The 12,776-nt window shown below is 31.0% G+C and overlaps 2 protein-coding genes across 5 annotated transcripts in view; one reads left to right on the top strand and one right to left on the bottom strand.

Moving 5' to 3' along the window:
- The window catches only part of LOC105342885 (melanocortin receptor 4), a 56,194-nt gene that overhangs the window by 11,564 nt on the left and 31,854 nt on the right, over positions 1-12,776 (bottom strand). Inside the window, exon 1 of one of the 4 annotated variants that reach the window (XM_066072886.1) lies at positions 9,997-10,074. The exons of 2 other annotated variants lie outside the window; for them this stretch is intronic. The gene's annotated coding sequence lies outside the window, so the exon portion shown is untranslated. Of the gene's footprint in view, positions 1-9,004; positions 9,206-9,996; positions 10,075-12,776 lie in introns of those variants that run through there. One more of the 4 variants, XM_066072888.1, reaches the window with a different exon arrangement.
- Positions 1-12,776, top strand: part of LOC105342900 (DNA mismatch repair protein Mlh1) — a 77,655-nt gene that overhangs the window by 33,293 nt on the left and 31,586 nt on the right. The window contains exon 9 of the mRNA XM_066072884.1: positions 12,312-12,424. Coding sequence (XP_065928956.1) covers positions 12,312-12,424 — 113 coding nt within the window. The remainder of the gene's footprint in view (positions 1-12,311; positions 12,425-12,776) is intronic.

Genomic DNA, 12,776 nt, shown 5'->3' with positions numbered 1-12,776 from the left:
AATAGGTTACAGAATTATTTATATTCATAATTATTTGCTATAAATTAATTAGCATTACTTGAAAATGGTTAAAAATGAGCCAAATGATGTGTAAGCTGTTTTTAAAGATCGGCTACAAATAGCACGTGGCCATCGAAGTCCGCATTCTATTAATAACAGCTGTAATGGCGGCGTACACGGAGATAAAGAATAGGCAGTTCAAATTAATTTTTAAAGGCCATTTTGAAACAGTTTATTTATTAACAGACTTAAAGTGTACATTTTCTTTAATTACATGCTATAACAATGATTTCCTAAGGGTTACATAGTAATATATATGTGATAATGAAGGAATGTTACGATGTATAGGGGGGTATCGGTCCTGTCTGTGAACAGCATAGGTAATACGGCAGTATGATACCCCGTGCTTCAGCTAGGGAAAAATATGTCCAAATCCTATAGGGATGTATAATACGCACCCCTTTCTCACGGTAAAAAATGCTTGGAAAAAAGTGCGTATTATATTCACCGGATTACGGTAGTTTTCTTCGGTAACCAAATATTTTTAATCTAGTCATTACATTATTTTCTCTTTTTTTTTGAGCATTTTAAAGAAAGGATGTGGAACATAAGTGCTGCGAAACAGTTATACGATGCCTGTAATAGTTATTTTCATACTTTGTCTTTAATTGTTATTTTTATACATTGCTTGTAATAGTTATTTTCATTGATTGCTTGTAATAGTTATTTTCATAGATTGCCTTTAATTGTTATTTCCATACTTTGCCTGTAATAGTTATTTTCATACATTGCCTTTAATTGTTATTTCCATACTTTGCCTGTAATATTTATTTTCATACTTTGCCTGTAATAGTTATTTTCATACATTGCCTTTAATCATTATTTTCATACTTTGCCTATAATATTTATTTTCATACTTCGCTTGTAATACTTATTTTCATACATTGCTTGTAATAGCATTGCAATCATTGGAACATTAAGTGTAGTACTCATTATTCAGCTAGGTAGCTTAGTCTAATTTTTTATCAATCCTTCAAAAGCTTTTTTTTTGTTCTTACCTGAATCTCACTAACTTAGTCGGATGCTACAGGGTGTTACTGAATCAGTATGTAATATTTCACAGGTGTCAATTTTTTAGTAGCCAATATATTTTATGGTGCATATTGTAGTGTATTATGTATGGCCGTGTTCTTTGTGATTTGATGAAAATCAATAAGGTTTGCCAATAATCCAGCTAACTAATAAACATTCAGAATCAATCAATACATGTACAGTGATTTTTGCACAATCTTAAACCATTATCATTTTGTGGAACTTTATTTGTGGAATTGTGTTGCACTTGGGATTTATATATATAAATTATACACATGCAAGCAGATGGCGATCAATTAATTATTACAAAATTAAATATTACCAATGTCAACGCAGTTTCCACGAAGAAATTTATTTGCCTTTCAAGCTAATTGAACTATAAACCAATTACAGCATTTAAAAGCAACCTAGAATTTTAACATTATGCTGCCTTATGCGGTAATTCCAGTCAAAATCGGTTTAGTTATGACAAAGAATTGAGTTCAAAAATTTGTAATATTTCTTAAATTGTACATTTTAATACAATTATTCAGTTTGTTATACAATAAAGTTAAATGATTGTTTGATACCGGTGATTGCTCTACAAACCTATTTATTTATTGGTCCCAACCATCCCCTCCTTCCCCCCCCCCCCCCAAAAAAAAAAAAGAAATGGAATAAAGCTTTTCAATTGAATTGAAATACTTTTTTTTAATTAACTGGTGTGTTGGACTCTTCAACACGTGTTATTTAATCGCTAGAAACGAACTTCCAATACCCCATAATTATATATTAAGCATTTGACATTTTTATCTGACAACCAAAAAACAAGTTTTGCCATTTATCTGTAAACAAAATTACAAAAATGTATTACATGGAATCTAATTAAAGGGCTAATTATTGTGTCATTGTGAAATGGGCGTGTTGAGTCACTATAATTTGTAACAGATGAGTACAGTGCCCTTCGCTCCGAAGCTTATGTGGTCAAATCAAATCTTGTTCATTTACAATCACATAATTTAGAACCTGTTAACTGTGGGATTAGGTTGTAGATTGGTTCTCTTTAGGAGGGTCGTAATTTTTGATAACTTCAGCTACATTTACTAGAAATTTGTGTAAATCAAAATTATCGCAGAATTTTGGTCTCATGTCCACCCTTAACTCATTCATTTTGGGAAATGAACATGATCAATTGAAATTAAAAATTGAACTACAGCTGGATGATAAATCCTGCCATCATTGTCATTGCAAATATGTGGATGGAATCAAACAATATTTTTGTCATGATGAAAATTAACTGAAATAATTACTCTTCTTTTCAAAACACTTGCTGAATTACAATTCAGTGCAATTAAAAATCAGTTGAAAATAATAAGAAAGGTTATTAGTGTTCAGTGACGTTTTCCCATAGCCAGTACCTTAACAGAGCAATTAATTCATCGTAGCCTTTTGTTTTGGCAATTAATTTTAAGGTACAGAATACAAGGAAATATTCGCCCCTTTATATTTATATTCTCATTCTCATCAGATTTGCAAAGTATATTGGGTGGGTGGGCAGGTTTTATTTTTCATTTTTTTTAATATATCTACCAGTATTTTACTGTCCATGTTCATGAAATAACATCTGCTCTATTAAAGCAAACATTAGTACATAAACCAATTTGAATTCTTTTAATTCTATTTTATTATAACTGAACTGTTAATCCATGGAGACATTTGTATCCTTATGATAAACAACCTGACTGCCTGGAATCGAACGATAATCCACGTCTAAAGCAGCCATTATTATTATGTTTCAACATTTTTGTATACTGAGTGCAGTTTATTTTTCCCGAATTTTTTTTCCCACATGGATTAAAAAAAATAAAATACATTGGGGCGGGCCACTTTCAGAGGGGATGAGAATCTAAAAATTAATTTAATGTGGCCTTTAGTTATATTTATTATATAGATTATTATTTCTAACTGTGCCTGGGTGAATTCAAGACTAAGTGAAACCATTTTCACGTGCAGAAAGGCGGAAAAAACATGAAAATAACCCTGTATACAATATTTATTTGATTAATTTTGACAGTTAGACTAAATTATAAAAATTGAGTTGACTAGAAGTAATCATTTCTTTAAGGTCATTGGAAATTGTAGAAAATGTCAAAATCACAAGCGTCAAATGAATGGTATTTTGCTACCCTTAATCTTGTTAATTATAAATGACCAATTTTTACACCACGCTGCAAAAATATCCTGCTATTAGTTGATCTGGGCATTATTTGAAGATTGTTTGATAAAGATGCTACATACTAAAATTATTCTTTTAAAAACCCATGAAAGGCAAAATATTTGCCATATTTATGAAATGCTGATACAATTAAGTAACTTTTTTCTTAAATTGATAACCAATTATTAAACAGAATGAGGATTATAGAGTGTATCAGAAGATTTTGATATATACCTTTTGAGGCACATATACTTATAAAATAAATTCAAAATGGCAGTCCCAAGTAACTGAAAGCCACCAAGCACACCAAAAGAGTTATGATTCAAAGGGCACAGGATTATATTCCAATTTGTGGGACATAAATTAGGTCACAATATTGAAATGATAATTGTAAGTACCCTATTTGTAATTATATCTAAAGCTCACAATTTTTTTTATACTTATGCATCGGATCATTTGAGTAGATTTATTGAAGGAGGGAATGAAAAGAAATGCTCTGCTGAAATTAAAATGTCATGTCTCAGATATTTCTCTTTATAAAGATCGAGATGACTTTTTAATGAAGAAAACTGCCGAAATTTGCTAATCGAGCGAATCATGCATGAGTGATATTTTTCAAATGTATGTGATTCAGATAGAAAGTTCAGTATTTGAACTACGATATTATTTAAATTTTGGAAGTTATTCACATACCTGAAATAATGTAAAGAAATTAATGGATTTCCATTGATGCAGTAGAAAAAATTAAGATATTTTCTAAAATATAAAAATATATTTTGAAATTAGAAAATAATTTTTTTTTAAGTATAAACCTCAGCAATAGTCATGTACACAATTATAGCATTAAGGAGTCCTGGGGAAACACAATATATATACTGTAAATTCCTAATTAAACACGAGGAATTAATATCCGCGTAAAATTGTGAGATCGAGGCATATCTCGCGGATTCTAAAATGTCGCTTTTATTTTTCTGAAAGATGTAAACTTAATGAAACTATGATAAAAATCAGGTGTTTGTGATTTCATATTCTTGCAATTTGATGCAAAACGGTTGAATCACAGAATTAAGTACTCGCGAAAAATAAGGAATCTACAGTATTACACTGAATAACAGAATCCCACCTTAAGGTAGAAAGAATGTTCATTGAATGACAAAATCCTGAAGGATAGTGAAAGGATGACCTTATATAATACTGACCGACAGATTACTGGACAACAGACAAAAACCAAGGTACATGTATTTTACTTTTGTATACTGTATACAGGGTTATTTTTGCCCTTCTACACTTGCAAACGGTTTCGCCAAGTCTTAAATTCGCTAAGACTCGCTTGTGTACTAAAGAAACAACTTGGAACATTGGAATAAGTCTTAAATTCGCCCTCTGATAAGGAGGGCAACAGGGGTGAAAATAAAACGGGGCGAATATTTCCCTGTATACAGTGAAAGAATACCAAATTCCTTGCTCTCTTTTTCCCCCAACATTTAATTTAAAAATGAATTGAAAGGCCTTAAGTGTTACAGTAATGTTAAAATTATATATTGATTGCTTGAGATAAAATTACACCCTTACATATTTGATAAAGCGCTGACAGAATTCTCAAAAAAGTATTAGTTCAATATTGAGTTCACAACATTTTCTTGTCTCATTTTTTGGCCATCGATCATGTCGCGCATTTTAAAGATCTTGTGTTCAAGATATATGATAATCTTTAGTGAAAATCTTTTATAAAAAGAATGCAATGCACTGAATGAAGGTATTGATATTTCCTAGTGCATGTATTTGTTAGGGCTTCTTATCCTATCAAACAATACTTTGCATGCTTATATTTCCTCAAAATATTTTCTAGTGGGAAGGGGGGGGGGTTGACTGAGGCCTATTTGTTGTAATTTTACTGTTTGAATTTTGATAAGTTTGAATCCAGGCCCCCTCTAGATGTCCATTGGTGCATTCAGTGTTTAATATCTATGCTTCAGATGTTATTAAACTCTACCTGTGCAGTGTCACTAGCTGCCTATGTGTTCAGTGTTTTTCTGAAGAAACAGTACATGTATAGACATACAATAATTCTGAGCTGCTTTATATGTCACTAAGACAAAGTGATCGACCCTCCAACGTAGGGTCAGTTTCAAGCCAGCCCTGTCAGGATAATAAATCACAGCGATTTATATAGTAACGTAATTGGCAACTTCTTCCTGAATGGCCATGTTCACTTATTGAAAACAACACGGTGTCTTATGAATCCTTTCGCATCCCTTTTTTTCCTTAAGTTCTTTTACTTTATTTGCAATGGAGTTATTTTGTTTTTATAAACAAAAAGGATTAAATCACATACTATAAAATTAAATGATATTGTATTACATTATTTTAAAATATCTTGAAATATCTGTCTTAGATAAATCTTGGATAAATTTTAAATCATAGAATCAGTTGTAAATAAATAAATAATATTTTAAGTTAAATTTCAGGAATTTAATGATTTTATTTTATATAAAGGCTTTTTTTTGGGGGGGGGGGGGGGGGGTAAAATTTGTATTTGAAATCAAACTGACCGACAAATCAAATACTGGAATATGAGATACTGTGTTGACTTGTCTATAGTGTAATGTGATTATGGTGGTATGGGACACTTCCATGTTGTGACGTATTTTTTATCGAAAAAAAACGAAACCAAGTGTAATTATATAAGTAGTCTCTTTCCGGTTATTGTCACCTAACAGCGTAGCGCAGTGGGTTAAGTAACTCAATACAAATCTGTAGATTACCAGTTGGAATCCCACCCCACTTTACTATTTTTAACTCTCAGAATATTTTTAAAAGCTTCTTTTTTTTTTAATAACTATTGTAATATTTGAAAATTCTAAATTGATAAAAGAATTTTAATTATAATGTACTTTAATCCACATTAATAATGACAGATGTCCCAAACTACCTTATGCATTTTTTTCGTCACTTGTAGAATTTGGGTTTGTCATCGGGACATCTACACCAAGTTTTCACAGTCAGTGACAGTCTGATTTGTGGGTCAATTTTGTAATATGTTCCCACCTGGTTGGATATGGTGTGTGGAGGTGGTAATGCCTATTGCTCTTTCATTAAAGACCGATATGTCTGCTCTGAATATTCCATATAAATTATCTTGATATTCTTTAATCATGTGTGGATGTATTTTAAAGAAGGTGTAGTTAAGAATAACATGTCTGTACATATTTAATTTCAAATCTGCATGGAAGATTAACTTGTTAAGGTCATTCTGTGGGAGTTTAAGTGGGTTTTTAAAAAAAAAAAAAAGAATAAAGAAATTTGTGTACTATACAGGATAGATACACAAGGGAAAAAACTAAGAGAACTAGATTTTAATGCCAATTACCTGTAAATCACATTGAATTGAATAGATATCTGTGGATATGTTATAAAAAAAAAAATGTATTTTTACAGCTTTTTATGAAAAATCAATGTTCACTTACCAATTCCCGAACTCTTGTAGAAAAAAAAATCTCATTACCAACTCTCTTACTCTAGTATCAAGAATTCATAATTTAAAAAAAAAAGATGTAAAAAGGTTTGCAATACATGCTGTTCTTATTCATAATTCTTTTCTAATTTATGAAATAAAAAAAATAGCAGTTCTTAGAAAATCTTGAATGATGGGCATCTCTGTTTAGTAACGTTAGAGTTAAACAGTGACCGGCTCTTGATCCAGACTTACTGAGATATGACCACCGCCTTGTGTGACAAGATTAATGTAATACTATATGTGGTAAGGAATATAGTCCTTCTGCCCCTGAAGTCAAGTGATATGCCCAGACCTTAGATGTATATATTTGATCCAAAACACCACTTGCTCACGTCTTGTAGCCAGGCGCGGATCATCATATTAAAACTCATGACAACTTGATGAGATTCGACAGCTAATGGAGTCAAGTTATAACTGTTATTATAAATGATATACGTGTATCGAGTAGCATTCTTGTGGACAGTTGTTGAAAACCTCACAGGTAGAAATTATTTTGGTAACTGGATTTCCAATAGCTATTGCACCCTCTGACCTTTCCCAATTCTCCTGTATGAACAAGATCTTGGACTTTGGGCAGTTGTGTCAAACAGCAATGGGACGTAGGTCTGTCTATTCCATTGTAGGCCACTCAGCCATGGTTCTTTGTAATCATCAAGGTTAATGTCTGGCTTTTGAGCTAAGACTACACAATCTATGCATACTTCACTCGCAACTGATATCACTTTTAACCTGTTTTGATGCAAGAAATAGATACCACCGAAAGTCCATTTTAGGTCTTGTTTAAATGGTTCTATTACATCGATGCGTGAAAAATGAAGAAAAATTTGATTATATCTTAGAGCATTGATGGATTGTCGAGTTTTACTGGATCAATTATTTTTATAATTAATTGTTTTACTTAATTAGAATTTTTCTTTTAATTTCTTCAAGAGGCAGATTAAGGATAGATATTTTTTAAATTTAATCTGGAAATATTTGTTCAAGACATTTTTTTATGCCTCTTCGGTCTACTGGTAGAGAGACCTTAATTTTTTTAATTTATCCCAATATCTTTTCTTTCGCTGTTTGAGTAATTTTGATATTAATTATCAGGGGATATCAGTACATGGCAAATTTTTTATAAAATCAAAATTGGGATGTTTCTTTTGTAAATTAAAATTTTACATTTACTCTTTACTCTTCAGGTGAAGTTGATGTAAAAAAAAAAAAAACTATTTTATTAAATTCAAAAGTTAAATACCACCAAAACCACATGCATGCATATATTTCATTTGTTTCACAGAACATTTTTAGGACAAGTCATTTTTTCTTTAAGGTTTTACAATGTGAACCAAGTAGTTGAATGAAATATGCAGACCACAAGAATTAAATGCGAAAACTTAAATTTAGCAGTTTGTTGGAATAGCCAATAAGATAAGTTTTTCGTCACTTTAGTGCTCTATATATAAATTATCACTTTTTGAATGACTAGTGGATTTGTTTTGTTTAATTAACAAAAAAATGTCAGAACAGAAAAAGGAAAATAAATTACCAGGAAGTGGATATGCATTTGTTAACCTATTCTGTTTTAAACTATTTTTATCATATATTATGTGGAATAAAATGACGCCATTCTTTAGAAATCCCTATAAATTTGCTTATGAATGTTTTTTCAAAAATTTGTAAAATTCATTTAAAGCATAAATTGAGGATAATATCCAAGGTGAGTATGTGTACTTATATATAATCAATAGCCTGGGTGTTCAGCAAGGAATATACATTTATCATTGATTATGTTATAGAAGTATTGTTGAACAATTTGGCATTGGAACAATTATTGGCATGTCAGTTTAACTGATTTATAAGTGTAATTATATGAAGATTTTTGTGAAATACAATTAAATAATGTAACATTTTATAAAAATTATTAAAAGTACATGAAGCTTATAAATGGGCCTTTAGAATTTTTTTACTAACTTTATAGTTAAATTTACAATTCTAAATTTTTCATATTTGAATTCATACCTGCTCAGTCATCTTTCTTAATGATGTCAGAACACTATTAAATTGATTTGTTATATTATGATAGAAAATAAACTTAATCTGGAAAGAAATGATTCAGGCAAAATTTAACCTGAAATTTGTTGTCTGAATGTTTCAACTGAATTCAAAGCATTAAAAAGTACATTAAAATGCAATTATTTAAAAAAAAAAAATCTTACCATAAAATTGGTGAAAAAGTAAAAAGTAGTCCAAATATTCACAAAACAGAGTGTATATAATCAAAGTTGCTGTTATTATAAGAAAGATTTACGTATACTCCAAACCAAAATATCAGATTCACAGAAATTTCACTCCTGAAAAATTGGTTCAATCATCACGTTTCATGCAGTCAAAAATGCAAGCGGAAATGCAAAAGACGTCTTTGGCGGTATATGTGGGGGGAGTCGGAGAAAAAAAAATATACATAGAGAATAAAAATCCCTAGTGAGAATGCAAAGTGACATGAAAAGTGACACCAAGATTTGATAAGGTTCTGTCGTATAAATTGTCGCTGTGTGTCATGTTAGGGTTAGTATTGACTGTCACAGAAAGTGTAAAAGATCATAAGCCGATGCTAAAAATAGACACAGCTAGTCAAGTAAGGGCCACATAAAAAACCTACGTTTTCAGCACTTTCCTTTAATGGACTCTATTTCTGGCCCCTGACAATAGTATAAAGAGCCAATGGAAATGTTTTTATTTGTCTTTGCTGTGTTTATTTATAATTACAAATTTATGTATATTTATTTGTGGGGCTCGTTTATGGCTTTTACAAGGTTGATAGACTGTCAGTTTTCACTAAGTAACGACTCCCAATCCTCTGCAATGTTAGATAACTCCTATAAATATGGGAATTATTGGTTTCACTTGAATCCAATAAATCTGGCCTGTATATTATATAAAGGAATATCCATCACAATTCAACTTGAAAAGCATGATAAAACTTTGCTAAACACTTTAAATTGTTACTAAGTGTGACAAAATTTCTTTTGATTTCAATTTGTACATAAAATACAAAGAACAGACTATTTTTGGATTAAATTTATCAAAATTTGAGAACCGTAAGGTTTTTTTTTGCAATTACACTAGTATGAAAATCAAAAGAAATTCTATATCATATTCCATTAATTGTTTAATAATGTAGTGTATTAAAACATATTGAGCAGCATACCTATTGCAGCAGTGCTTGCAATTATTCCTATCAGTCACCAGTTCTGCAAGACAAATTACATAAAATGTTCTTACTAGAAACATTTTGCAGTGTTCATGCCATAAGGATCCACAGTATTGCTATGGTGATATATTACATATAACCAAGGTTCCCTGATGCAGTTCATGAAAGATGACAGAAGAGCAATTGCAGTTCATGATGTCATGAATATACATTGTTTATCACCTTCATGATTTTGCAGTCATGTTGTATGGAATATAAAGGGAAGGTGTAATCAGTGTGGTTAAAGACTAGAGAGTTTAACGCACAAACCTCCGACACAGAGAAAGGCATGATTTTTTGTGTTAACCACTATGAATATCTTTTTGTAAAAAAAGTCCTGGTAGAATATTACACAATTTACAACATAAAAATCGATTCTGTATTATTAATGTTAACAAAAGCCATGAAATCTTCATTGTTTATGGTGTCTCATGATGTTTATAGAGTTCATGAATGCCTCTTGCCACAAATTTACATACCCACAGACCATTATCACTGGGGCACCTGTATATTTTACTCATGATAAAAAAATATACCCTCTGCCTAATGATACACAAGGTTCACATTGACTCCTGGAGATCTTGGATTTATTAAAAAATATCACATTAGCTGGAATTTGCATAAAACTCAATCGTTGAAATTATTTTGCGATCCTCTGCGTCTTCCAATTAGTCTTTCAACATCCAAGCTTTGATTTAACCAAAAAAGTACATTGTACCTGGTGTTGTTTATAAAATTTACCCCTCAACTGCATCTACTGCAGCCTTATATATGTGATAAATGTCTAAAATGGAGCAACGCCATGGGGATGGTGGGTCACCATTTACCTCTCTCACCTGGCCATGTCCCTCTGTTTTGTTTCTGTATTGTGACAGGAAATAAGGGACATGTGGGACTGTGTCCTTGAGTAATTGGGTCATGACTTTGCTTCATTTATTATTTTGTCAGGTGGGGTATTAACTGTTGTCCTTGGATTGGAAAATAGTATATTACATCAAGTTATATAACACATGTATACATAATTGAAATAGAAAAAATATATTTTTACTGACTTGTCAGATGTTTGGAGAGAGAGAGAGAGAGAGAGAGAGAGAGAGAGAGAGATTGTTGTTGTATGAATAATAATTGGACAAAGACAAGATTTTTTCTCTATTGCCATGTCCTATATAACAGTGAACTCCATTAAATGCTTTTCTCATTCCAAAATTAGTCATTAAATGGGTTATTATTTTTTCTGGTAAAAATGTGAAAAGTGCAATGCTTTTAGCCAAATTAAGTATTTATTTAAATGTTTAATGATGTATACTCATAGGTTATCATAAACGACATTGTATTGTGTTCTCGTATTGTTTTTACATCAGGACAGAGTAGTAAAAACAGGGTGTTTACTTTAATAAAATTTTGTAAGGGCATTGCACTCTTTCATTTTAAATTGTATCATGAAAATCAAACATTAATGCATTGAACTTAAACATGTTAAAAATGTCTTTCTGAAGGATACCTTATGCATTGTTAGAGCTATTATTATTGCAAGGATCATGGATTGAATTATTTTCAGACCATTTGTCATATCATAATCCATCCTTCCATCCATTCATCCATCCTTCCATCCATCCTTCCATCCATTCATCCATCATTCAACCATCCTTCCATCCATTCATCCATCCTACCATCCATTCATCCATCCTTCCATCCATTCATCCATTCACTCTTTCTTAAAGTCTTCATGATAATGAGATGCATGAAGAGGGATGCCCAGTCATCTTGTACATATATATATGGACCAAAAATATGAACATTTCTTTAGCTAATTTGTTTTTGCCAAAAACTGACCATAACTTTGTATCTTTTGACTGCAGTTTTTGGCATAAACAATTTAGTTCAAGAACTGTTTAAATTTTTGTTCCACATAAATTATGTACGAGATGGAAGGCATCACCCTCTTAAATTGTGACTTGTAACTCATGATTACATCGAAGACTTTTTCAAATTTTAAAATCTCAAGTAGCTGAGGACAGGAAAAATACATGTTTTATGATTGTAACATAACTTGGGACAGTTTCTGCTTTTTTTTATAATTTTTTTTTAAATTCTAAAAATACTCTCTTGGATGCTATTATTACTTATGAAAGATTGTATTATAAATAGCACAAATGTGTGATTCTTAATTTTTAAAAAAAATGAGTGTTACATTAATCCTAATATAATTTATTTTTAATTTGCGAAAAATATTGCCATGACATGAACTCAAGCAGAGATTGAATGATTTGTAGGGAGTTGTTGGAGGTTGAGCATGAAGACAAGAAGTTATCCTTCAGTTGCCATGGCTACGTAACCAATGCCAATTATTCCATGAAAAAATGCATCTTCCTCTTGTTCATAAACCGTAAGTATAAATATATTATATTAAAAGCAGAATGGAGTTAGTTTTTAAAAAAGTCTTGGTATTTAAGAAATGGTTATAATTCAGGGATGTGTTTTACAGAACTTACAACAAAGTTGTACATATTTATAGTCTCAAGAAATGCTCTTTTACAATCAAAATATATACAGTAAAACTTGTCTAATCCCGCCGAGGGTGGTTCTGAAAAATTTGACCGGATTAGAAGATTTGGAGAACATTGTTGCAAATTAATTTTAGTATTTACTAGTAGGCCTTGATCATCTAATATCTTGCAAAATGTATAATTCTTCTGAAATATTTTAGCCCTCCTTGATCGTGATTACAATGCCGATTT

Source organism: Magallana gigas, chromosome 10 (assembly GCF_963853765.1).
Source record: "Magallana gigas chromosome 10, xbMagGiga1.1, whole genome shotgun sequence".
Taxonomy (NCBI): domain Eukaryota; kingdom Metazoa; phylum Mollusca; class Bivalvia; order Ostreida; family Ostreidae; genus Magallana; species Magallana gigas.
The sequence above is the reverse complement of the archived record's forward strand: the minus strand, read 5'-3'. Positions and strand labels throughout refer to the sequence as shown.